Below are 27,221 nucleotides of genomic sequence, written 5' to 3' on the forward strand. Positions count from 1 at the left end.
TGAACTTTAACGAACCAAATATGTACAATTTTGGTCGACCACTTTTTGCCATTTTTACGCTAGAGACATTATTCCATCAGTGTAAGACTTTTCTGGTTTCTCGGCGGAAAACTGCGACAAGTAGTTTTTACAGGCCAGCTTTACTCCATTAACGGAGTTCTGCATTATTAACAAATAGTAGTCCGATGGTGCAAGGTCCGGTCTATATGATGGACGCATCAAAATTTCCCAGCCAAGCTCTTCCAGTTTTTGCCGAGCCATGAAAGATGTGTGCGGTCTAGCGTTGTACTGATGGAAGACGAAGTCCTTTCTGTTGATCATATCTGGCCGTTTTTTTCGATTGTTTGTTTCAATCTCATCAGTTGTTGACAGTAAAATGTAGAATCAATCGTTTGATCAGGATGGAGCAGCTCATAGTGGATCACTCCTTTCCAATTCCACCAAACACTCAGCACAACCTTTCGAGGCGACAATCGTAGCTTTTCGACCATGTGTTGAGCTTCACCACGCTTGGACCATGATCTTTTGCGCACATTATTGTCGTATTTGATCCACTTTTCGTCTCCTGTTACCATTCGCTTCAGAAATGGTTCAATTTTATTTCGTTTCAGCAAAGAATAACAGAAGTTAACTCGGCTCATTAAAATTTTCACAGCCAACTCATGTGGTACCCAAACATCGAGCTTCTTTTTGTAGACAGCATTTTTTAAAGGGTTCAAAAACGTTTGATGAAGAATGTTAAGTTCCTTAACGATGTCATGGCTGCTTATGTGACGGTCCTGTTTAATCTTTTCCATAATTTCATCGACGTTTTCAACGATAGGTCGACCAGAGCGAGTGCATCTTTCACATCGAATTTTTAAGAACGGAAACGAGCGAACCGTTGTTGTGCTACACGAACTGATAAACATCGTCTCCGTAAACTTGGGTGGCATTCTTCCCTTTTTTATACAAACATTTCAAAATAAAGCGAATTTCAAAAATGAGCGAAAATATTTTTGAACAGCGGTAACTTTCTACAACTTCCCCTTCTTACCTTTCAAGCTTTGGAGATATACGACTGAACGACATCTATTGACAAAATACGAAAAGATTTTTTCAAAATGCGCCGAGAAATAATGTTCCTATTATTAAAAATTCAGGAAATAATTTAACTGTTATCAAATGTGAGGGCGTCGACAAAACGGTTTTTGTCGAATTTAAAAAATTATCTCTTCTCTGAGCGCTTCAATCGGCTTATTTTAGCAACTTGGTCATTTACGATCTCATCAAAAATTTAATTTTAAGAATTTTGCGGAAATCAACCCATGATCCATCCGTGCCGAATTTTCAATCCAAGGCGTGCTTATCCCTCGACAAAATATTTGTAAATTTTAAAATAAGGGTTTTCTAACAGCGAACGCTCCTCGGAATAAGGTGCCCAAATTCTTGGTATCCCATGGTTCTTCAAAATATCAAAATATATCTGTCTATTCCCAAGCCATTAAACTGCAAATTCTGCAATAAAATTAAAGTTTTTTAAGTACTGTAACTAAATAAAAAATATTCGAAATTGCTTCCTTAACGGGAATTGCTTCTCTACTAGATTAAATGAAGCATATCACTCCCCTCTTCCCAGTAAAGCAAAACTTACACTTACCACGAATATTAAAATTTATATTTAGAACACGGTAGGCCGCTCCTCGCCGCCAACTCTATTGCACGTTGTTGCTGCTAACAAAGTTAACTGTAATGCCTCCGCCGTCGCAGCTGAAACATAGTGGCGCTTTGTATGCCTCTAACTTACATACTCGACTATGAGCCGCGCCTTTGGCTGTGCCTTGTATTGTGGACACAACCATGCTGCCAATGTTGACAGTTACAAAGTGCCTAACACAGCGCTGAAGGACATGCCGCAATATGCTACAACCACACTGGGACACCTTAACTTATGCAAGAAGACTCTATGCCATGTTGGCTCACGTTCCATTAACGATGAATGGGCGAGTGCATAAATGAATGAATGAATGAAAGAATGGATGAGTGAGTGAGCGCAAAAGTGAGTTCAGCGCTACACAAATCCACACAGATGAGTATATATGTGTGTGTTTGCATAAGGAAGTGGCCTGGAAGTGCAGTGACTGTCCGGTTGACAGGACATTATTCCATTTACCGCCGGCGCTCGCTTGACGCTGCCCGGCATTTTAATTATGCATTAAATTTTCCGGCAGAAAATCTCCTCAAATTGTCTGTTTTATAGCTAAAATGTGTACAAAGTGCTTAAGCAGTAGCATCTCTCTGCGTTTCTTTTTTTTGTCGTCTATTTTTAGCAGTTTTAATATCTAATAAAATATATTTTTATTATGTGGTGTTCAGTGGTTCTCATATTTGCCTAGAATGTGCGAAATTTTCTGATTTCTTTTTATTTTTTTATTTGTTTTTGTAGCTTATTTTTGGCTGTAGGCCAATTGTTTTTCCTACTGGCGCCGTTGTGTTGTTGTTTTATCTTGTATTTTCATTTTTGGCTAGTTTTCTTGTTTTAGGCACTTTTTGCGTGCACTTTACACATGTTTTGGTTTTGTTGTTGCGTATTTTCTTTGCTTTTTCTTTTCTGAGATGTTGGCCAGGGCCATCAGTTCGGCATTTTTGGCATACCTTTGCTTTTGAGTGGACATATGCTGCAGTAATCTGTCATTTTGTTAGACTAATTTTATGCATAAATGGCTGATAAATAAAATTGAATACGAAATTATATAAAAAATCCAAATATGTAATAAATTTCATATAATGGGTTGTCAAAAAAGTCTTGCGGTATTTTTATTGAATTTTTTTTTTTATTGAAATTGAAATGAATTTTTGATGACTCATGCTCAGCTCTTGACCGATACTGCGGCTGCTACTATGCCGATCTCTTTCGGCCAATTCAGCGATTTTATCGCAATTTTCGACGACAGGCCTTCCGGAGCGTGGCGCATCTTCGACAACCTCTACACCAGAACGAAAACGTTGAAACCATCGTTGTGCGGTGGAAATGGAAACTGTATCGGGTCCATAAACTGCACAAATTTTATTGGCGGCTTGAGATGCATTTTTGCCTTTATCGTAGTAGTACTGTAAAATATGCCGTATTTTCTCTTTATTTTGCTCCATGTTTGCGACGCTATAACTCACGAACGACTTAATAGAAACGACAATCAATCAAACACGTGTTAGCGCGTGAAATGAGCTTTCCAAAAAGGTATAGCATGACCCGATGCGACGAATAAAACTAGAACTACGCGCTTTCAGCGCCAACTACCGAAAATACCGCAAGACTTTTTTGACAACCTATTACATAAGGATAATTAATAGGAATTTTATAAATCCTTCATTCCGTTCCGTAGGGGTCAAACCACCAGCATTTATCAAAACCACGAAAATAGCTGTACGTGATCGAAAATTTTTGAGCTCAAATTCATAATCAGAACACCTCGAATACCCCATAGACCTCTTAACACATTAGCCGCAATTTTTTCTTTCAGATTTGTTGAGTTTTGTGTTATAGATTACTGGATTTTCGAGAAATCTAGGTCTTTAGGATCGAAGAAGGAAAAAGTCCTTTCGATCTACTTTTTTCTTTATAGCGAAGACACCGCGTCAGTCCACCTTTTTTTCGCTGTTTGCCACCCATTGGAGATTCTATGTATAGCCAGGTTCTTCTCCACCTGCTCTTTCCAACGGAGTGGAGGTCTTCCTTTTCCTCTGCTTCACCCGGCGGGAAATACTCTCAGAGTTGGAGCGTTTTTATCCATTCATACACAGGCATAGCGGCTTAAAGGCAGCTCCTTTTCGTGCTGTCAAAAGCTGCTTTGAAATCGAGAGGTCGTGTTTGTCGATCCTCTTTTCACGGCACTTTTCCAAGACTTGGGGCATGGTTAATAATTTGTCAGTTGTTACGCAATCCAATCAGTTTGCGGACGGTGGGCTTCATCTTTCGGACAGTACGCTCGATAGAACCTTATGTGCGATGTTGAGGACTTATTCCACTGTAGTTGGCGCAGGTTGTGAGGTCTCCCTATTTGTACTTTTTTTCTCATTGATAGTAGGTATTGAACTTCTTAATCGTTTTCCGTTTTAATTGTCTATACGAAGAGTCTTGATTTTAGGTTTCCGATTAGTTCATTAATTTTTTAGAAACATCATACTAGCGACTTTTTGTACTAACACTGTTTTTTAACCAGATAAGCGAGTTAATTGTCGTTATCTCTCCATGCTGTAATAAAATTCTTATTTGAGAAATTACGAAACATTTGGTTGGCACTTGTGTCATTGTTTCCAATAGGTTACTTTCGAAAACTGCGGACCAATCTGAGTAAAATACGTGCAGTTTGAAGTCGTTAAATTTGGACCGTAAAATTAACGTTTATCTGATTGCGTTGGCTTTACTAAAGCTGGTTAAAAAAGCAACGACCACCACGGCCTATTATTATTTATCTTTTTGCACGCATATTTAGTATAATTTTACCTAATTCAGAGCTCTGTGGAATTATCTGATATCTTATCTTTCTGTGTTAAGTTATCATATGTACAAAAAAGTTTATCTTCCTGTTCTAGTGATTAACTTAGGAAATTTATTATTAGTGACTGTAAAGCTTATTTAGAGAATATTACGTACCATTCTGTGATTAAGTATACTTTAGGTATTCCACTTTAACTAAATATTGTATATGTTCGTATCTTCTATATGTTTTGCTGACTGGCCAGACCAGGATGGATGTTTCTTAAGGATTTACTATGTGCTTGGTGGGATTAGCAGAGTATTAGTATTCTATGAGCTGCTCTCTTTCGGACAAACTCATAATTCGGATCTGTACTGACAAAAATTGGACCGTTTGAAGAAAGCAAACGCTCACAAATGTACAGATTTGATCACACAAATCGGTAGGAACAAGCCAGCAGCTTCAGGAACTTGATTGCGAGGTTCTTATCATCCACTTTATAGGCCGAAGCTGGTACCAAGTCATTGCTACATGTTTCTTGCTATAGCGATTATTCCAATATACCGCTAGGTGCTATTGAGGCGATGTTATCCCTGTTTGGAAACATGGATCTAAGAGCCTTTATCCTGCGCCTACAGACTGCTGTGCAGTCAATTAGCAGGTGCTCTGCAGTTTCAGGCTCCATGTAGCAGAAGCGGCAATTCGTACAAGAAGGTTGGCCCATGTCCTTTATGTGCTTCTTGAGGCTGCAATGACCAGTGTAGAAGGCTACAAGCAGCATGAGTTTGTTCCTTGGGTGGTTGATTACATATTTAAACCTTTTAACGTTGTAACCACTCATTAGGAACTTGGCATGCTATAGAGTTGTTGCCCATACTCCTCCCTACCCACTCATTCATCATTGCGGAGTAGCTGCTTTATGGTATGAGAACCAACGGCAATGAACGGTTCGTAGCCAACCATGTTGGTGGATGCTGCGGAGCGGGCGAGCTCATTAGCCAGTTCACTCCCGGCTAAACCTTTGCGACCGAGCGCCGAATAAGGCACCTGATTATGATGTAATAGACTGTTCAGTCGCTCTATACTCTCTTGCACCAATAGCGATTTGATCTCGTATGTGGAGATTGCTTTCAGTGCCGCTGACTGTCGCTAAGTATAACTATACGTTCATTGCGATAGTTGTGTTCACACCGACTTATAGTAAAGATTACTCCTGCTCAGAAAACTAGCCATAGGTATGTGAAGATTGGAGCGTGGTCCTGCGACTCCTGCACCCTCTCCCTCCGACGTTTTCGAGCCGTCTGTGTATCACTTGGTTGTATTATTCCTAAACAGTAGCTCGAGCTCGAGAACGCAGTCGTTCCATTCAGCCTTATGCTGAAGTTTACACTTTTGGTAATGCTGTCCCTTGGAGGAAGAACCAGTGGTATTTCGACACTTAAGTTCTTCATGCGCTGGGTTTTACCTTATCTCTGTCAAACCCTTCTACTGTCATTTAGAGTAGTGTGGTTTTTTTTTGACAACCTGCTAGGCCCAAGCCACCACTACATATGTAATCCTTGGCTTGTAGTCCCAGGATTTACCAGTCAGCCGTTTGCATAGCTTTACCATAGTCAGGTCAACATGCAGCTTCCACCGCAGTGTGGAATGCAGCGTGAAACCAAGGTATTTGGCCATATTAGTCATCTCTATCTTTCTGCTCCCAAGGAAAGGAACCTGTGTCTCGTAAATGTTGATGTTCAGTCCAACTCCTCTGAACTATCCCTTGGCTAGGCCAAAGGCGTCTCGTAAATGTTGATGTTCAGTCCAACTCCTCTGAACTATCCCTTGGCTAGGCCAAACCGTTTTGCACGATATCGCAGAGAGTTTCTTCAAATTTTCCTTTAGCTATGAAAACAATGTCGTACGCTTATCCTTAACAGCAGATTCCATTGTTAGTTAGCAAAACGAGCTCTAAAGGGGCGATAGGACTCCACATGACGAATACTGGTATCCCCTACTGTAGTTTCAGCTATTCTGGTGCGCAGTACAGCCTCTATCCATCTGCGCACCGGTGCCGCCTTTTCTCTAGTGCTCTTGCTACGCTCGTGTGAGACGTGTTGTCAAAGGCGCCATCGATGTCTAGGAAAGCGCATATCATTACTTCACCCCTTTCAAGCGAACTCTGTATATCCGAGGTTAGCTGGTACAGAGCAATATTGGTTGATCTGCCTGCTCTGTAAGCATGCTGGTTCGCATGCAAGGGTGACGTTTTCAGCGCCTTCGATCTTATTTCATAGTTCACGAACTTTCCATACATAGTAAGAAGGAAGTTAGACTAATTTTTCTGAAGGATTTGGCTAGTAATAGTCCTTATAGGTTCAGGTAGCGCAAGGCTATCTCTAATTAGTCGAACAAGGTAGGCTCTCTTTAAGGGTCTTAGTAATATTAATAGATTTTTAAGCTTAATTCTAGTCTTTAATAGGAAACGAGGCACTCATATGCTTACAAATTGTGAAAGAAAAAACTTAGCTAACAAAACCGTATCATTACTTGCAATCAGACCAGAATAGCCATAGTAATCCCTCAGATGTGCTAAAAATAAAATATAGTGATATATAGTATGTCTAAAAAATTGTAAATGTCGGGTTTGGAAAATATGAATGAATTTATTTACGTTCACACTCATATACCAACGCATGTGCCACACATTTTGACACACTTGTCTTTTACTCGCTGAACAACTAACCTCAATTTGAATAATTTTTCCAACCAAAAACAAGCAATATCAACAAATTAAAACGCTACAATAACAACAACATGACGAATTAGTTACTAGAGTGCAGCTATTAGATTAAAGTGGCATATAATTGCAAAAACAACAGCCCAGCAAAACTACTTAGCGGCCAAGCCGGCAGGCAGGCAGCGCGAGCAACAACAGTAGCGAGAAATGAATAGTGTGCCTGGCAGTCGTTTGAAAGCGTCAGCGACCTCATAGGCAGTCAGACAGGGAGGTAGTTGTTGGACAGGCCGCCAAAACGTCAGCAAATGACAACAACACTTAAAATTGTTGTTGTTTTTATTTGCTTTTCTGTCATTTGCGGCAGCATGAATTCAATTACTTGATGCCTCCGGTTCGGTGGCAACACGCCATCATATGTTTATTTGCGATCGTTAGCGTTGGAAATGATGGTGACGAAAACGGCAGCGGTGGCAAGACACCGGTTATGGCACCGCCAGCTGCCACCATACCGACCAGATTCTCGCCAACGACGTCGTCGTTGTCGTTGTAGTTCGTTCGGTTGCATCATGTGTCCCCAGCTGTGCGGTTTTAGTTAAGCTAAATGCGACAACAGCGAATTGCTTAAGGAACGCAATAAAAAATTTGCACTCGACGCGCATATTTGCGAGTTCGTGTGCTGGTGTGTGCTTTGGTGGAGTGCGAGTCCGCGACCCAGCGTTTGTTAGTTGCGCATACGACGAGCCATGCTTCACTAGCGCGAACATCTGTCGATCAGTTGGAGATGGCGCATAAAAAGTGCAATGATACGGAGTCAGGCATTTTTTCTTTTTGTTTTTTTTTTTGACGTTTTTTGAGTTCTATTCATGTCTGTCGTTGTTTGTGACACGAGTTGAGGGTCATTGCAGACGTTTGACATATTAATTGCGCGAATTGTTTGCAGTCGACCTCGGCCAAGCGGCTGCATTGAGAAGTGTACAAGTATTTTAAAATGTTTCTGAAATCTTTTACTCTAAAATTGCTAAAAAAATCTTCAGAGATGGATTCGTTCTGAGATTTCAAAATGAAATTCAACAATAAAGAAGGCTAAAAAATGAGCTGTATATAGCAAACCTGCACTGAAGCTTCTCAAAGCGTCCAGAACCCGATTTTCTCTTACTCAATAAAAATGATAAAAGAAAGCTATAAGTTCCATGTATGCGTTGTTAGCTCATTCCGGACAACAGGCGCAACCGTAAGACATTTGTATAGCGGTATTAAACACAATCCGATAAAATTTCTGCATCGCTTCGCGACTGTCGACGTAACATAAATCCATGACAAAAACCAACAAACTGTCGGAATAGTGGACTTCTACCGGCGAACGTGCGAAGAAGGCGAAGACTATCCGATCGGCCAGAAATCTGTTGATCAATGTCTCCACTGGATTTACAAGGTATAATCTACAGCGATTACCATGTCGAATTATTGGATCGGTTCGATAGCTAATTGCTGCAAAAACGATCCTATTGCGTGAAACAAGTGCCTTAATAACGTACCGGCTTACACCTACCGTACAACTGCGAATTGCGGTTTCGTCCACTAAACACTGCAGCGTCTTTCTTTTGTTTCGGACATTAGAGATCTGGGTAGTATGGGGATTAGCTGGAGTGATGGATGTTTAGATGTTTGCGGTCTGATCTGCACTAGTCGGATTGCCGAATAGTTAGGGTCGGTTGCGCGTGAATTGTTTAGGTGGCGAAGGCATTTAACTGAGAACTAGGGTTAGCTTCTTGTCCAACGCCGGTTCATCAATCCAGAGCTACGATGTCTGACCGGAGTCTTAATTCTGGTACAACGGGGAGTAGAGTTCCTTCAAGTTCGTTCCAATCTGCTCGTGCCGACGGGCCCCGCGTTGAGTATCGTGGTGGTTGGGATTAAAACCCGAATGCGAGAAGAACTGACACTTTGTCAGTTGAATTTGCTATTGCATTGCAATCGGTTGCCGGTCCTAAAGTACGGCAGAGGTTTTAGATGGGCCTCGAACCCAACAAAACTGGTTAGTGTGTCCACTGCCAATTGGCGCTGATCAACGCATTGATTTGATCCGCTATGCTTTTGAGTGCCGTGGGATAAGGCTGTTCTCAGCAAGTACCCACATTAAACACACTGGTCGTTGTCTGTATATCCGTCTGTGTGTATATTATCGTTCAGAAATTTTGAATACGTCGTTTTCTGTTCAACAAGCTGCTCATCGGATCATCGGATCACTATAGCATATAGCTGCCATACAAACTGAACGATCGGAATCAGGAATATATTTTATTTGGGAAAGGTATTGTTAGAGGTTCATAGTTCATATCCAATATCACGGCAATATTATTTAATTCATCATTTTTCAAGAGTAACATAACCTAAACTCTTGAAAAATTATGAATTAAACAATATTGCCGTGAAAACTTACAACTGTGCTGATTTTAGTCTCAAAATTGAAGTATAAAACACTTTTCGCAAAAAACAGAGCTAGTTTATTCTAACTGTATGGCTTTGGGTGTATAAGCTCATACCCGCACGATGCAGCACATTGGATTTATGGTCGAAACGCTAAAAGCCTGTGCCAACTTTATTTCCTTTTAGACACTACAATGCATTAAATGCAATCCAATCGTTTTGCACTATACGTAACCCCATCTTTTAAGGCTTCAAGTGGACATTAGCCGAGCAGAACTCAAATCACACCCACACAGGGCGTTTAAGTAAAATAAAAGTGAAAAAAATGTGGAGAAGCAGCAGAAGCAAAGGTTCGATTTCGCACTTTAGCAGCACTTAAGAAATAATGCCGCAAAGATTGTATCCATCAACCCCTGAAAGGAGGGAAAATCGCGAAGAAGAAGTAGAAGACGCAGAATTTCGAGGCGCCGCCTGAGCGGAGTATTGGCCGATGGACATCAAGTTGTTACATTTTACCACAAAGTTGAATAAACTCAAGAGCACAACTATAATAAAACAACAGCTGAATACAAAGCAATACGATACAACAACAACAATTACAACAACAAAGTGAATATATGTATATTGAAACAAGCAAGCCACGACGACATGTAAAAGTTCTTCACCCTCATTTGCACAGCTGGAGCAGGAGTGAGTGTGGAATTACGCGACAGCCAGACACTCGGCATGAACATTTGCACCCAATATATATACTATATATGAATGTATATATATATCGGTATTATAAATATCTGAAAAACATAAGACAGAACACCGTTATATACTAGCTATGTGTGTGTTTGTCCGTATGTATATCCGCAGTGTGCGGAAAAGCTTTGGGAAAACTGACTGACTGCTGTAAAAATGTACGTCGTCGTGTACGTCAAGCGACAGCCAGCAGACGGAAGTTCATACATTTTCCGCTGCACACCAACAACAACATGCTAGGAACAAGGAACGAAACAAGAGCTGAAAAGCAAAGCGGAAAATCTAACAAAAGAATTTGCCAGTCAGACAATATAATACTTACTATAAGTTTATAAGCACACACACACGTAAATACATACACACAAACATATCTAAAAATATGTATTTAATGCAGATGGAGCACAGCGACTGTGTGATAAATCACATTTGTGTAGTGAAAAATAACTTGAGTACTCGTATTACCAGCGACAAGTTCCAGCAGCAACGCACTTACATCCCTAGGCCCAATCACACCCACACCCAGCACCACAGTCCACAGCATACTATGGCCAACAGCTAAGCTCCAACAGTTAAGCTCCACCGACTACCCAAAACCCTACCAAGAATCAAGCGGCGACAGAAAGCTGCTTCCGCACTTGCAACGTCAGGCTACCAACTTAACAAATCCGCAGCGTTGTTGTAATGAGGAAATTGGATTGTGGCAGTTCATATCACATGGCACGTTGCTGCAACATCTGCAAGCAAGCAATTCGCTCCTTTTTGCTTTTTGTTCTACTCTTTTTTCTCTGATTAAAATTTACAAAAGCCTAAAAAATTCGCTTAATATACTTTCGACTCCATTCATTTCGACTAGCAACAACAGCAACAACGACCAATTGCAGTTGTATTTGTGGTTGAACAGCTGAAAAATGTAGGACACCAGCGCCAATGGTGCACCGGTTTGGTTTGCTGCCTGCCTCTACGCTACCGTACGCTGTCCGTCCATCCATTGCGTCTACTTGCCTCGTTTTATGTTGCCAGTTGCAATGATACAGGAAGCACTCAGCGCACAGTGGGAAATTCTACCGCTTTAGTTTGCTACTCAAACCGAGTAGAATCCACTTTGCGGCTGATTGTGCCGACATGCTCTGGCACTACTTATTTCATTATTAAAATAATTGCAAGCAATGTCTATAAAAGCACTTTGTATTCTATATATTTGTACAGCTATACAAATATACTATATGTTCTACAAGCGTAAACTCTTCTAAAATGAACTAGTTACAAACTACTTTCCAAGCAGTATGAATTGCAAGCTCATTTAGTCAGTCGTATATCGTTTTTACTTTAAAAAATCCACGAGAAGTGTATCCAATCAGCTGTTAATCGTTAGTTTACGTATACTGTCAGAAATATATCCGTCAACTGTGCCTTTCAAATCAGCTGTCAAAAGCGGAACATGTGCTTGACATTTTTGTGCAGTAGGTTAGGTTAGATGGCTGATCAAAGATCACATGTGGATTGCTATATATAGACCTTTGTGAAGCCATAGAAAAGACGAACTCCTGTGTTCGAATTTACAAATTAGCAAAACGCTTAGTAGCCAATACAAATTTGCACAGACATTCAATTTCCACTCCCGTCAGTTCGGTGGGATGTCCTTAAGTATGCGCTCCCAAGTGTTAAAGTCTTGAGTTGTTTCCACCTCATCTGCTTCCATATAACTTTTGCGGATGACATGTGGTAAGATTCCCAACCATACAGCATGGGCGCCAATAGGGGCCTGTTAAAATCCCCATAATAAGGGAGAGGGAGAGGCTAGCCTTACTGAGTGCAAAAAGATCACTAGAGATAAAAGGCTTTTGCGATAGCGCATATACCGATGGTGGCCAAGCGTTGGCCAACCTGTCGTGAAGCCAAACTATCTAGTAGGAAAACACAAACCTAAATACGGAAGCACCGGCTCGCTCCCATTCTACCGATAGCGGTTCTAGGGTACCTTGTCTCGCCAGCTCATCAGCTTTGCAATTTCCTGCGATTCCGTTATGTCCAGGCACCCATACCAGTCTTACCACAAAGACACTCAAATCTCTTGATAGCGAGGTTAGGCATTTCTCGACCAACCCTGATCGCATTGTTAATGAGTTCAAGACTAGTATCGCCGCTCTGCTATGTGAGTGAATGATCACTTCTCTGAAGGAAGTTGCACTCCAGAGCAGTAGATCTGCTGCTACCTTTATGGCTAAATGTCGGCTTGGAAGACAGGTAGAGAGCTCCTGAACCCCTCCACCAGCCTTGCCCCAAGCTTTGACCCAACCGTAAAAAAGTTCACTGCCCTTCTGCTCCAATGGCTTCTTTCCACCCACAGCTCCCTCGTCGGTATGTGGGCAGAGAAGGAGTCGCCAGAGTTCGGTTTGGCGATTCCATGATTCAAGTGATCCGGTATGAAGTCAAAGCGTGTGTTTCAAAACCTGTGTGGTATCTCCTGAAGATACTATCCAGTCTCTGTTATTGGTTAATACTATTTAAAACTGCAAAAACAGCAAAATATTATTCAGTCAAATTATTCACAACTAAATAGTTCCAGCGGACTGTACAATAAACCAAATGGGCGCGAGATCGTTTCTTTATTGCGACAAATTTAAGTTGAAGAAACTACTTTTTGTGGGTGTACGTCAAGCCAATAGGATATTGATATACTTGGTACGGCAGACCAGTTGAGAACCAACACCCGTCGTGTAAATAACGAGATAAGGCCTGAAATGCTGAAAAATTTGATGAACGTTGGGCCGATGGGATGGTTTTTTTAAGACCAATACGGACTGTTCCAATGTTCCAAATTCTTTTTCAGCACTAAAAGCTTACAACCTTTTTTTTCTGACGGCTTAGAACTCGACTAAGTTGAATTGAAATTCAAACAACTTAACTTCAAAACAACTAAACTCGTTTCTTCCAATTTTAGGTGAAGTTAATAACCTAAAAAAGCACGATTTGATAAATATTTAAATAGATTTTGAAAAAAAGCTTGAGAAGGAGGAAATAAATATATTTTATTTTGAAACGAGTTAGTCAATTGAAATTTTTTGGCAGAATTTCAACTGAAATAAAGTTGAGTTGTAAACCGTAATTGAGTTGTAAATAGAGTTGAGTTGTAAACCAGAATGGTGGTAAAAAGTTCTATAAATGTATAAAAACACGCTATAATAATTTTGATATTATAAAATTACCCTACTTAATGTTATATAAATATATACTCGGCACCTAATTATAGTAAATCGTTCTAATGAAATACATATTTCATAAATTATTCAATCCGGACATTTGACGACTAGTTCGTTTTTAGAGGAAATATTCTTCTAGTACTTTCTTGCCTAGTTCCATTTCAATTAGCGAAGTTTAGTTCTGTAACTAGTTACTTTCGGTCTAATTCGATGCTTAAATTGTACGTTTTGTATATAATATAGGTTTGACAATACACTTCAGTATCAACTTTTGCTATGAGCAAAGCTGTCAACGACTTTGTAACGCGACCACAGCGTACACATTATGGCAGCGCATACGACATTACTGATGGAATATTTGAAATTCTTTACTCTACTTTTCTTGCAATTAAGCATATTTGAACAGATAAGTATTCATTTCTGCTCATTACAGTGTAACGGTCACAGTGTTTTATAATGAAACTTTAATGCAATTTTATAATAATTTGTGAATATGCAGTTGCCTTCTAAGTTGATTGCTTGTCTACCTTTTTGCATAAATGAAGACTCTTTTGCACGGACTGTATTGACTTGATTTAAATCGAGTTATTTAACCGAAATGAGTCCGATACTTTTTCACGCCACTACCTTTAGATCAGTATGAAGTTAAAATTTATCTCAAATAGTAACAGAAGACCTTATTGGGAACACTGCAAATAAAATGCTGACATACCACATATACTTAGTTTTGCCATAAGTTCTGTTCGGGCTGTTATAAAAATGAAACTAAAATACACTTTTTAATAAAGTTAATTTAATTTCATAATGCATATATTTTCGAGAAAAAATTGAATTCTTTTTTATTGTCTTATTAAATTCTATAATACCTTTAGAATATTGATCTAAATTTTCAAGCTGATCCAAGTAATAGTTTTGGAGATACAGCCTTGAGAACTTGTGCGCTCCAGGCTATCTGGCCTAAATGCGCCGTTTTTAAAGGCATTTTTCTCGAAACTGTGTTTTTGAAGTCAGTTGGCAAGATTTCTCAAGCACTACTCAAACAATCTTTATTAAGTTTTACACAGGTGTTAGAGATTCGATTCTTAAAGACTTGAATGAAGGATTTTTTCGATTACAACTATTTCATTAAAAGAAATGTCGCAAAATGTTCACTGAAATATTATTTTTTTTAAATGTCTGCCAAAAATCAAATTTTCTAGTTTTTTTACTTCGTCTTTGTTTTGAGTTAACTGAAACACGTGTTTTTCACTTTAGATGATCTTGTAAGGAGTTGTTTTCCCAATACGGTTGCAACTTTTTTCCGACGGGTCACTGAAAATGGCGTCGCACTGGCTGAGTTTAAAATATTTTTTTTCGAAAAATTTCAGAATTCATTTGTTAATAGTGTAGCACATATTCTATTATTACTGATGATGCTGTTGAGACTCTCCAGTATTCTGTGGGCTATACGACAGGTCAAGTACTCCAACTCTGACCACAAGCTGTAGTACAATACATTCAAATCAGGACCTCTAGATGGCCAATCATCTGCAGCTCGTTGGTTTTTGTCTTTGGTGTTGGTGCAGAATCTTACTGAAAGCTCCAAAGTTCTCCATCGAAAAGGGTATTGCTTAATTACTTTACCACGTCATCTAAAATATACTAGTGATACACTTTTGCGCCAGTTTTAACTCCTCCGAAGTAAAGAGGTGTAACGCCTTTACAGGAGACTCTCTACAAAACCTGCTGGAAGGTGAACACGTTGAGCCCTTTGATTAAAATTTTTTGCTTTCTTTGAAGTTTTTTGTGTGTAATTTTTTTTTTAGTTTTTTAAAGACTTCTTCAGCAGTGAATATTTTTTCGTCTGTAAAAAACGTACTTTTATGACCGCTGAACGCGTGCCATCGAAGTAGCTGTTCACATCCGATTTGATTCAAGCACGATTGAAGACTTTCATGTGGAGATCAACTCAAATAAGTCTTGACATTTTTCAGGTCGACTTAGCTATTTCTTTGACATAATTTTCTGAGCTTAAGGGGATTTCTACGAATGCGTTCGAAATGTATTTTCATAACTTGGTAGGGCTGTTCTTAATTACTATATAATTGCTTAATTAATTATGAATTAATTACTTAGAGATGTCACGAAAGCTCAACATCTTACCCGAGTCTGTTCGAATGATTTTGGTGGATATTCTGGGTATCAACCGCGTTCTTGCTCGACTCGGTCTGATAAAACTGAATTTTTTTCAAAAATAAGTCCGGTAAATAGGTTTCTTTGGACACGCTTGATCGTGCGAATTCCGATCTCAAAGCATTATAACTGTCGATGAGACATCCGTTAATGAGTTTGACATGCAAACAAGTCAACAAACCTCGGAATGGTTTTCAGTCGATCGAGGAGATAAAACAAAATTCGCCTGTGGAGCTAAAGCCATGCCAAAAAGTGCTAATGAAAAGTGTTTCGAGGACTGAAAAAATCGTTGGCATAAGTGTATTATATCTGGTAGGGATTACTGTGAAGGCGACAAAATAAATTTTGATGAATAATTAAATATTTTGCTTTATATGTATGGGTTATGGTCCAAGGCAACGTTGCAAGCTCTGAATTTGTTTACATCGAGTTACTATAGGATATATACATATATCTACCATATAAAATGAACGATCAAAATCAAGTTCTTCTAAGGACTCTTTTGTATTTATGATGGGCATTTAGTTAACTAAAGTTAACATTCTTCTTTTTCTTTAGGTCCCCACTCCATTGTTTGTTAAGAAGTGAAATCAATTACTGAACTGATTATTATTTATGAGTAGGTACGGCATACAAATTATAACTCAAACAAGTAAGGAAGGGCTAAGTTCGGGTGTCACCGATCATTTTATACACTCGCATGATAAAGTGATAATCGAGATTTCATTATCCGTCACTTACATATGTATTTTTCAAATACCGTATTTGTGGAAAGTTTTATTCCGCTATCATCTTTGGTTCCTAATGTATATATTATACAGTGAAGGCATCAGATGGAATTCAAAATAGCGTTATATTGGAAGAAGGCGTGGTTGTAAACCGATTTCACCCATATTTCGTACATGTCATCAGGGTGTTAAAAAAATATTATATACCGAATTTCATTGAAATCGGAAGAGTAGTTCCTGTGATATGGTTTTTGGCCCATAAGTGGGCGACGCTACGCCCATTTTCAATTTTTAAAAAAAGCCTGGGTGCAGCTTCCTTCTGCCATTTCTTCCGTAAAATTTAGTGTTTCTGACGTTTTTTGTTAGTCGGGTAACGCACTTTTAGTGATTTTCAACATAACCTTTGTATGGGAGGTGGGCGTGGTTATTATCCGATTTCTTCCATTTTTGAACTGTATATTGAAATGACATAGCTATAGTAGTTTCCGAGATATGTACAAAAAACTTAGTAAGAAGCGGGGCCACGCCCACTTTTCCAAAAAAAATACGTCCAAATATGCCCCTCCCTAATGCGATCCTTTGTGCCAAATTTCACTTTAATATCTTTATTTATGGCTTAGTTATGACACTTTATAGGTTTTCGGTTTTCGCCATTTTGTGGGCGTGGCAGTGTGCCCATTTTGCTCATCTTCAAACTTAACCTTCGTATGGAGCCAAGAAATACGTGTACCAAGTTTCATCATGATATCTCAATTTTTACTCAAGTTACAGCTTCCACGGACGGACGGACGGACGAACAGACAGACATCCGGATTTCAACTCTACTCGTCACCCTGATCACTTTGGTATATATATCCCTATATCTGACTCTTTTAGTTTTAGGACTTACAAACAACCGTTATGTGAACAAAACTATTATACTCTCCTTAGCAACTGTTGCGAGAGTATAAAAAGGACGGTGCTTTTTTCAGCAAATGAGCCTTCTCTGTATATATTGTAAACTTTGTAACAGAATTTATGGCAAACCGAAGTACAGTGAGCTTTCGATAGTTTAAGACCTGCGCGTGCCGCTGTCTTCCGCCCTTACCTGCCTGATATTAAATTATGCTATTTATATGATATTACATTTTTATTTTCCCAACATTTCATTAAGGCCCCTAATAACAATATTTTAGACGCTATAAATACAATTCACCCACAATTTATTGTCATTTTCTTGTTCAAATTAAAATTTTTTTAAAGACGCATATTTTCTGCTTCAATAACTCAAAGCCAATTTAATACCTATGAAAAAATTAATTTCATACTTTTGATATGCCATAAGGAGGCTGGCAGCGCATTTACAAAGAATAAAAATAAAAATTAAAATAGAAATGAGAAAAAAGAAGCGTGCAGCCATTGATGCAGCCAGCCCTGCTGTGAGTTGCGCTATTTCGCGCTTATTTTGCTTGGCAATGCAATTGAATGGAATGGAAAAATCATTCAAACGTGCTAATACGACTATGTAATTTTCCCCATGAAAACCAGTCGGCTTTGGTAAGCGGTAAGCGACTTGCAACATGCGAAATCTAATAGGGAGTGCACATGTACTACATTCACGGGTATATGCGTGTCTACAACGTACAACAAATGTGTGAATATCAGTAAAAATAGGCCACACAGTTGTCAGCACGTACCCGGGCCGTGTGCGCCCCTACACACACGTCAAATGCGTTGCGTTGCGTTCGTCGGCGATTGCATGTGCGTTTCTGCGTTGCAATGTGTATTCGGCAGGCAGTTGCAGACTGGAAATGCATTAAGATGAAGACGATTGTGCGGGAGATTATAGCGAGATGGTAGTATATAGTATATTATACTACTATGAGCAAAATATAGTAAGACTTTGTTCATAATTTTAAAATTTTTAATTTATTCCTCAAAATCTATGTCACTCCACTCAAAGCAATCCCCCTTGGTCTAAATACACTTGTGCCAACGTTTTTTCCAATACTCGAAACTGTTCTTAAAGCCAATTTCCGGAAAAGACTTTAATGCACGTTGCGATTCACTTTTAATGGCTTCAATGGACTCAAAACGGTCTCCCCGAAGTGGTCGCTTGAGTTTGCTGAATAGCCAGAAGTCACACCGTGGTAAATCAGGCGAATACGTTGGTTGCGGCTCGATATTGTTTGAAAATTTGGCGAAAAACTCACGAAGAATCAATATTGTGGTGCAAGAACAAAGAGTTGTCGGTCCATAATTCCGCCTCTTTTTCGAATAGCTTTGCACAATCGACGCTAAACAGATTTTGGAAGCAATCGCGCTTTCAATTTTTTCTAGGTCCAAATGATTTTTCATAATGGTTTTCACTGATCCTTCCGGTATTCCAACGATGCTAGTAAGATTTCTGACTTTTTTTCGTCGATTCTCAAGCACCAATTACTTTATTTTATTGACGATTTGATCATCAGTTGATGTTGAAAGACAAGCGTATATTAAAAACTAGTGATTATTTTGATGTGACATTTTGCACAGATGTCACTAATAGTCATACCACCCTAAAAAATTTTTCCACGAATAGGTTAATGGTAGTAGTAAGCTCAATGGATTAATGTCAACGGAGCGATCGTGGGTTAAAAGCCGGACGATAAAACGAGTTTCACTTTATAAAATATCAAAAAGCTGTTGATTCTGAAGTTCTTTAGCTGGTTTGCTCCACAATCTGGAGGTTTTCGGTTCAATAGCATAACAACGAATAGAAAGAGCTCCAAAAGCTCCTAGTAGACTTATCTTCTCTTCAGATAACGACCAAATTCCTGTTGGATATGATAAAGAAGTATTCTGAAGCGAGAGAAATCGAAACTCTCTTTGCCTATCTTGATCGGCTTAAGATCAGCTTAAAATCTATTTAACATAAGTCAGATATCTTTTGATGATTTTCCGACTAATGGTATTTTCTAAAATATACATTCATATCTATGACATAATAAGCGCAAAAATCTCCAAATGCGTGACGAGTAGTCCCCCAAGTTTGAAAGCTATTTTTTCGAATATTTTACTAACAAAAAACTTAAAAAGAAAGGTGTTTATTATTTGGACTCTTTAGTCAGTCCATATATGTATGTATACGTAAAATTATGTCAAACTTAGCTTACGCTAGAAAACCTATTTTTTGTTCCATACTTTAGTCGTTTCATCATGTTCTTGATTTCCTAGCAGGGTTCCAGTTTAGATATTTTGAATTTCCTGCCGGGGCATAGTATATCGGTGACAGCAATGTGTTGGCAAATGGAAGATAGAATTAAAGGGAAGACAATGAAAACAAACAGCTTTGTTGAAATAATAAAAAATAAACTGAAAACTCAACATAAATAAGAATAATGAAAGTGTAGCGTATAAAAGAAAATAAAAAGCAAAACAAAACAAGAAAAAAAAACAATAAAAAATAAAAATAAATACAAATAAGCTTGTCGGCGTGCCTACAAGATTGCCGGCAGTTCGCTGCCAGCCGTTGATTAATTTGAAGTGAAATATATACACATGTACACACATACACACATGCATGTACCATACATATATCGCCTGACAGCCACGCGTTTACCACACATTGCATGCTGCTCTCCAATAATTGTGATACACCCTATAGCATGCAAATCCATTTCACTGCGCTTAATTCGGTGCTTCACGCTTTTCAATTGAATTATCAGCTCATTGCTAACGCTCTACTTCTGCTCAACGTCTTTTCACTGCGAACTCTTATCCAACCCATATAATTCCCACTAATTTATATAATAATATCTTGTTTTTTTGTTCTGTTTTTTCTTTCAACAGATTTATCGCGTAATCGCTTTTGTGAGCTACCCGAGGAGATCACCACATTCTCATTTCTGGAGACGCTGCTGCTCTATCACAACACTATACGCAGCATTCCCGAATCGGTGAAGCATCTGACATCGTTGACGTATTTGGATTTGCGCAGCAATCAGCTGGCAGCGCTGCCACGTGAGATCTGCTTTCTGCCGTTGCAAGTGCTGCTCGTGTCCAACAATCGTTTGGCAACGTTGCCCGATGAGTTGGGCCGCATGGAGCGTCTGACCGATTTGGATGCCTCGTACAATCAATTGTCGACGCTGCCGGCGCGCATTGGTGAGCTACGTTCGTTGCGTTCGCTATCGTTGCGCAGCAATCAGTTGATGTATTTACCGCGTGGTGAGTAATTACAAACATACCATACATTTGGGGTTTTTTCTGTGGTCCATAGTAATAATAAACAAACTGGCGTAGTATTTGTGCGATGATTTCCAGGTTTTCGTACTTAATAAATATATTTCAGGCATAATTTTTATACCCACGCAGCACGTTGCTTATAGTATAATAGTTTTGTTTGTCTAGCGGTTATTTATACCGCCTATAAGTAATCGAGGTGCCTTTTTTGGATAACTTCAGCAATAAATGAGATATTCTTATACAACTTGGCGCAAAGGGAAGTTATAAATCGACGGAATCTGACCATTGCCATTATTACTCCGCGTAAAGGATTGACCCTACCAAAACCAAAATGTGCCATTATTTACAATTTTTCTAACCGTTGCACAAAAAACAGTTTGGAACCATTTAAATAAGCCTCAATACAAAAAAGATCACACGAGTTGATACAAAAAAGTTCATGTACCGAAAAAATCGATCCATTCCAGAAGCAGATGTTCTTTTTTTTCTTTGCACCATATACGCGGTTATAGCCGAGTTTACAACAGCGCGCCAGTCGTTCTTCCTCGCCGCCTCTAAATAGGGCAGAGGCAGAAGTAGACTATTTTTTATTCAAAATTGATTTTGCCGAAAAAACCATTTGTTATGTTTTTTCTTTAAGTCCTGTTAACTTTGGAACACACCTTGTAATGTTCGGCAGCATCCGTACTTTGTCAATTCTTTCTTACCATAAGCTGAATTTCATATAATTGTGAGTTCGAGCGTTCCCCGCTTATCGCTAATTTCAAAGAAACATTTTAGATAACTTTCTCATTATTCATGCGACAAATTTATCAATTCGCTAATTTCTTGAGTTTTTCCCATAACGAGTGTTTTCACGATAACAAGTCAATGAAATATCACGTATTTTAATGGTAGTAAAAAATAGAGGAATGTTTAAAACCATATAAACATTATCGTTCTGGTATTCGACTGAAACGGGTAATTTTACATGAATTTAGATGTTACTTTTATCAGAACCGTTGCTAGCTAACACCACAGACCCCCCTATTCTCAATCTAGAAAAAATTCAATATTATAATGTGTAAGTAGTAATTTATAATTCGCCCATCCTTCTCCCTTTGTCATATTTGTTGTTACGTCTTCTTCTTCTTTATTGGCGTGGACATCGCTTACGCGGTTATAGCCGAGTTACAATAGGCGCCAGTCACCCTTCTCCACCTGATCTTTTCAACGGAGTGGAGGTCTTCCACTCCCTCTGTTTCCCTCCGTATGTATTGCGCCGAATACCTTCAGATCTGGAGTGTTTTCATCCACTCGGACGACCTGACCTATCTTAATGTTCAGTAAACATTAACTAAGTCAATATCATCGTATATCTCGTACAGCCCATCATCCCATCTAATACGATATTCGCCGTGACCAATGCGCAAGGCACCATAAATCTTCCGCAGAACCTTTCTTTCGAAAACTCTTAACGGCGACTCATCAGATGTTGTCATCGTACATGCCTCTGTACCATATAGCAGAACGTGTACAATAAGTGACTTGTAGAGTTTGGGTCTTTGTTCGTCCTGAGAGGTTGTGGTTAAAACCCAGATGCGGGAAGAACTGACTTTGTCATTTGAATGTGGAGTTGCATTGCAACCGGGTGCCGGACCCAAAGCACGCAGAGGTTTTAGATGGGCCTCGAACCCAACCAAGGTGTTAACAGTGACGTGGGAGCCTAGTCGCGAGTGCGACAACTGTTTGTTTGATGACAGCAGATATTTCGTCTTGTCCTCATTCATAAGCAGACCCATATGCTTCGCTTTTTTATCCAGTTATGAGAAAGCAGAACTGACGGCGCGGTTGTTGGGGCCAATATCATCGCTATACGCCAGCAATCTATTTAGGTGTGCAGCTCGTATTATTTTCTCCAGCAGTAGAAAAAGTCGAACGATAGGGAGTGGCCTTTGTCTGAAACTTCGTTTGGTTTCAAACGGCTCGGAGAGGTCCTTCCCGATTCTGACGGAGCTTTTGATGTTTATCAACGTCAGCTTACACAACCTATTAGCTTTTCTGGGATATCAATTTCAGACATAGCGGCTTAGAGGCAGCTCCTTTTCGTGCTGTCGAAGGCGGCTTTAAAATCGACGAAGAGGCGGCGTGTGTGTGTGACTAAATATTGCTTTTTGGAGGGAACAAATACAGTTGAAGCAAAAACTTGGCTTGATGAGGAGTTTCCGAACACCGCCCCAAGAAAATCAACCACCAAAGATAGGTATGCTAAGTTTAGACGTGGTGTAATGAGTACCAAAGACGATGAACGCAGTAGACGTCCAAAAGAGGTTGTTACCGAAAACATTATAAAAGTCTACAAAATAATTTTGGATAACTGTAAAGCGAAGTTGTTTAAGCAGGCACTCTAAAGATATCAACTGAACACATCATATCATTCACGAATATTTAGATATGGGAAAGCTCTGAGCAAAGTGGGTGCCGTGTGTGCTCACTTTTGACCAAAAACAACGATGAGTTGGTGTTTCGGAGCAATGTTTGGATATGTTCCAGCAAAACCCGAGTTTTTGTGTCGATATGTGCATGTGCCAAGGGATGAAATATGGCTCCGTCATTTCACTTCGAAGTCCAATCGACAATCATCCGAATGGACTGCACTTGATGAGTCCGCTCCAAAGGGTGGAAAAACGCAACAGTCGATGGTAGAAATCCGTGAGTTTGGCTTCGATTGCTTCCATCGTATTCTCCAGATGCAGCCCCAGCGATTATTTGCTGGTCTGAGATCTCAGAGGAATGCTCGCTGTGAAATTTTTGTCAAATGAAGAGGTGATTGCCGAAACCGTTTTGAGTCAATTGAAGGCATTAAACGTGAATCGCTACCCGCATTGAAGGCTATTCCGGAAATTAACTTTAACAACTGTTTCGAGAATTGAAAAAAACGCTGACACAAGTGTATTGGGGCCAAGGAGCATTACTTTGAGGACGATCATATAAATTTTGACAAATAAATTAAGAATCTTAAAATTATGAATAAAGTCTTACTATTGTTTGCCCACAGTAGGAAATTACTGTTTGCTCCACATAATTAAAGAAAATAATTGCTTTAGAAGTGTTTAATTAAAGTGAAACATTACCACTAATACTCAATACGAAATTGCCACAATAATCTCTTAACCTGTTTCTTACAGAATTGACATGTCTAACGCTGGAATCGTTGGATGTTAGCAATAATCGCATCGCTAGTCTACCTCTGGAGATACGCCAAATGACAGCGTTGGTCGAATTGAATTTGGAAAATAATCCGCTTACGTCGCCACCTGCTAGTGTAAGTATACACACGTGTGAAAAATATTTGATTACATTTCATTAGTTACACTCTCTCTCTGCAAATATGATTAAATTCGATTAATAACTCAGGTTGAACTTTCTCTACATTACAGCTCTGCATACGCGGTCTCGTACATGTCTTTAAATTTCTCGAAACTCAAGCGGCCAAAGATGAGAAGGGCTCTCGTGCCGGTGGCAATTATGATGGCTACACCACATTGCGACGAGCGCCACGCCATGCGGCCAACGGCAGTGTGCTCGAATCGAATCGTGTGCCGCGCTATCATCATGGCGCTGAGTCCGGCTACAGCACCTGCGATGGCATTGACAAGCGCTGGTCACACGATATGCCAAACGGTATTTAATGCACACTCACACACACACCCATACACACATACACAACTAAACAGTTATACATGCACTGCATACAATTGTTTTAATGTATTATACAACAACAACACACACACATCATAGCAATTCAATCAACCACTAATCACAGCTCACTTATCCACTTCCTGTGTTCAACTTACAGTTAAAACCAAATTGGATTCACCGGCACGTAGAACGCCAACCACACCGCCTCCCTCGTTGAGTTCGGAATTAATGGATGCCTCGCTGACTTCTAGCTCAAGCACAATCGTTGACGAGTCAATATCGTTGAGTGGCACGAGTCCGGGTGGCGGCATAGTCGTTCCAATGGCGGTGACTGCCGCCGTTGTTAAGCCGCTAAGTGCAACGGATTCGCCAACGAAACGCAAAGTGGAAATGCAAGTGGCGGCGTCTGCGCAATCAGCGCCTGTCACACCGCAGCATCAGAATCATTCAATGCAACAACAGCAGCAACAACAACAACAGCATCAGCATTTAAACTATGCGCATTCGAACTCGAGTAATGGGAGTAATAACGGGAGTAATGGCTCATCGCCCGACCAAGAAGATGCCATGATGGAGCATTATCAACAGATTGCTGGCGCACAAAATGGCAAAAACGACGAGAAGTCCAACAAAAATTTGGGCAACATACAAACCTATCGGTTAGTAGCGCGATTATAAAACTGAAACAATTTTTGCTTCTTGAACAGCTGGGTCCGTTGTTGTCGTTGTAGCGGCAGAATTCTGCCGAGTTGACGGTCCTTGGCCGGATAAAAATCCGGGTCCGTTGCGGCTACGTAGAGCCGACTGTCATGGGAACGGTGTGCTAGGTCCGTCCAATCGTCTGTCTGTCTATATTATATTATATCTACCCGAACTTCTCCCCCTGTCGTGTGAACGGTTAGCTAGGCCCGTCTAATCGTCTGTCTGTTTATAATATATAATATCTACCCGAACATCTCCCTCAGTTTTTGAGATATCGATGGTTTGCACACATCGTTTTGTCCCAAATATTGTTCGAATTCTGTACAAGTTCCACAAGGAGAAATATGACATAAATTTAAAAATTTTTGAGTATTAATTTCTAAATCCCCAGATCCTTTGAGCTTTTCCCGATAACTTTCCGCTTTTATTCTCACAACAGTAGGGATAAGATAAGTGGTCATCGACGTCATCTAACGGAAGGCCCAAGAAACACGCTATTTCAACGGCGTCGGACCAAAGGGAGAGGGGTGTTAGATGAGTGGGGTTGGAGGGCATGCAAAGAGGTGGCCAGTGTCATGCGGAGACTCATTGTACGCTGGACATATGGATATGTCGGGGTCTATTCTGGATAAGTAGTACTTTACCTGCTACAGTATCCAGAACGAAGCTGCGCAAGGGTCGGCTTTACTTTTTCCTTAGCATAAATATTATTAATCTAACGGCTCTGTTTCTAAAATCCAAAACTGTTTAAATTTTTTTGATCCATCGACACATCAAATATAATTTTAGTAAACCAAATTCTCTTTCTTCCAGTGAATACAAAGAGGCACTCAAGCAGCAACGAAATTTAGAAGTCTCCAGTGTTTACAAAATCAAAAATAACCAAAAAATGCTGTACGACATGAGCGAGGCCTCGAATGCCTTGAATTCGATAGTGGGCAATATGTCACACCATGAAGAACTTAATGGTGGTGGCAGCGACAATGGCTGCAACGAAATGATACGAATTGTGAACGGTGCCAATAATATGCCACAACCGAAATCGATAATGAAGAATGGCGGTGGCGGTGGAGGAGGAGGTATGGGTGTTGGAATTGGTGTAGGTGTTGTTGGCAGTAATGGTGGACTAAATATGCTAAATGGCATGATGAATGGTGTTAATGGTGGTGGTGGTGTTGTTGTTGGTGACGCTGGCAGCGATTACTGTGTTGTAATACCAAAGAAACCGGTACAAAAAGTGACGCCGTCACGGAATACCGAATTAATGTCGTCGCTGGCGACGTCAAAGCAAATACAACCAGTCACAGCTAATGCAACAGCAGAGGAGTTGGAAAAAATGCTGTTATTACAACAGCAGCAACAGCAACAACAACTGTCACAACAGCAGCAACAAGTTCTGAACGGTGATTGCATGGGTTATGTGAAACCCAATAGTCCAATGAAAACGCTTAATGGTGTCGGCACCGGTGGTGGCGTGGTCGGTGTTGGCATACTTGCGAATAATAATAAAATTCCTTCAATCGGTGGTCTCAAATCGCCTGTGAGTGGCACAAATAAGTTGGGTACGGCGAAAACGCATCGGTAAGTGATTTGTGCATTCCTTATTTGCTAAAAAATATTGTTGATTTGCTCTTACTTATGCAATAGCACTGTCACCTGGAATCATGACATACCAGCGGAAAAACTTAGCTTTACCATGCGTCGCGAATTCGATCGACAGCGTGAGGAGACTGAACTAATGACTCAACTGCGGAGTGTAAGTACACGGATGTTAATTCAATTATTTCTAGAATTTGTAGAATTTAGTGTTGGGTATCATATTGAAATTCTTCGAAAATGTAGGCAATTTCTGTTTTTATTTTATTGAACTCTCTTTTAAAACCTAGAAATAGTATAATATCCTTCACAAACAAAAAAGTTTCCAAACAAGAACTTGATCGTTTATATGGCAGCTATATGCTATAGTGGTCCGATATGAAAAAATTGTTAGGAGATTGTAGAGCAGCTCTGGATAGTGATCCATGTCAAATGTAGTCGTCAGATATCGACGGTTGGGACAAATGAGCAGATGAGTAGGGTTAGCTGGGCATTCAAAGAGATGGTTAAAGTCATGCGGGTACTCGTTAGATGCCGCACATATATTTGGTATGTCGGGGTCGCTTCTGGGTAAGTAGGAGCT

At 39.8% G+C, this 27,221-nt stretch overlaps 1 protein-coding gene across 4 annotated transcripts in view; it reads left to right on the forward strand.

The window, feature by feature from the left end:
- The window catches only part of LOC120767819 (leucine-rich repeat and calponin homology domain-containing protein), a 62,204-nt gene that overhangs the window by 17,167 nt on the left and 17,816 nt on the right, over positions 1-27,221 (forward strand). For all 4 annotated transcript variants that reach the window (XM_040094103.1, XM_040094100.1, XM_040094102.1 and 1 more), the window contains 6 exons: positions 20,264-20,641; positions 23,827-23,963; positions 24,079-24,322; positions 24,498-24,999; positions 25,856-26,623; positions 26,690-26,798. In XM_040094103.1, coding sequence (XP_039950037.1) covers positions 20,264-20,641; positions 23,827-23,963; positions 24,079-24,322; positions 24,498-24,999; positions 25,856-26,623; positions 26,690-26,798 — 2,138 coding nt within the window. The remainder of the gene's footprint in view (positions 1-20,263; positions 20,642-23,826; positions 23,964-24,078; positions 24,323-24,497; positions 25,000-25,855; positions 26,624-26,689; positions 26,799-27,221) is intronic.

Source organism: Bactrocera tryoni, chromosome 2, assembly GCF_016617805.1.
Source record: "Bactrocera tryoni isolate S06 chromosome 2, CSIRO_BtryS06_freeze2, whole genome shotgun sequence".
NCBI classification, from domain to species: domain Eukaryota; kingdom Metazoa; phylum Arthropoda; class Insecta; order Diptera; family Tephritidae; genus Bactrocera; species Bactrocera tryoni.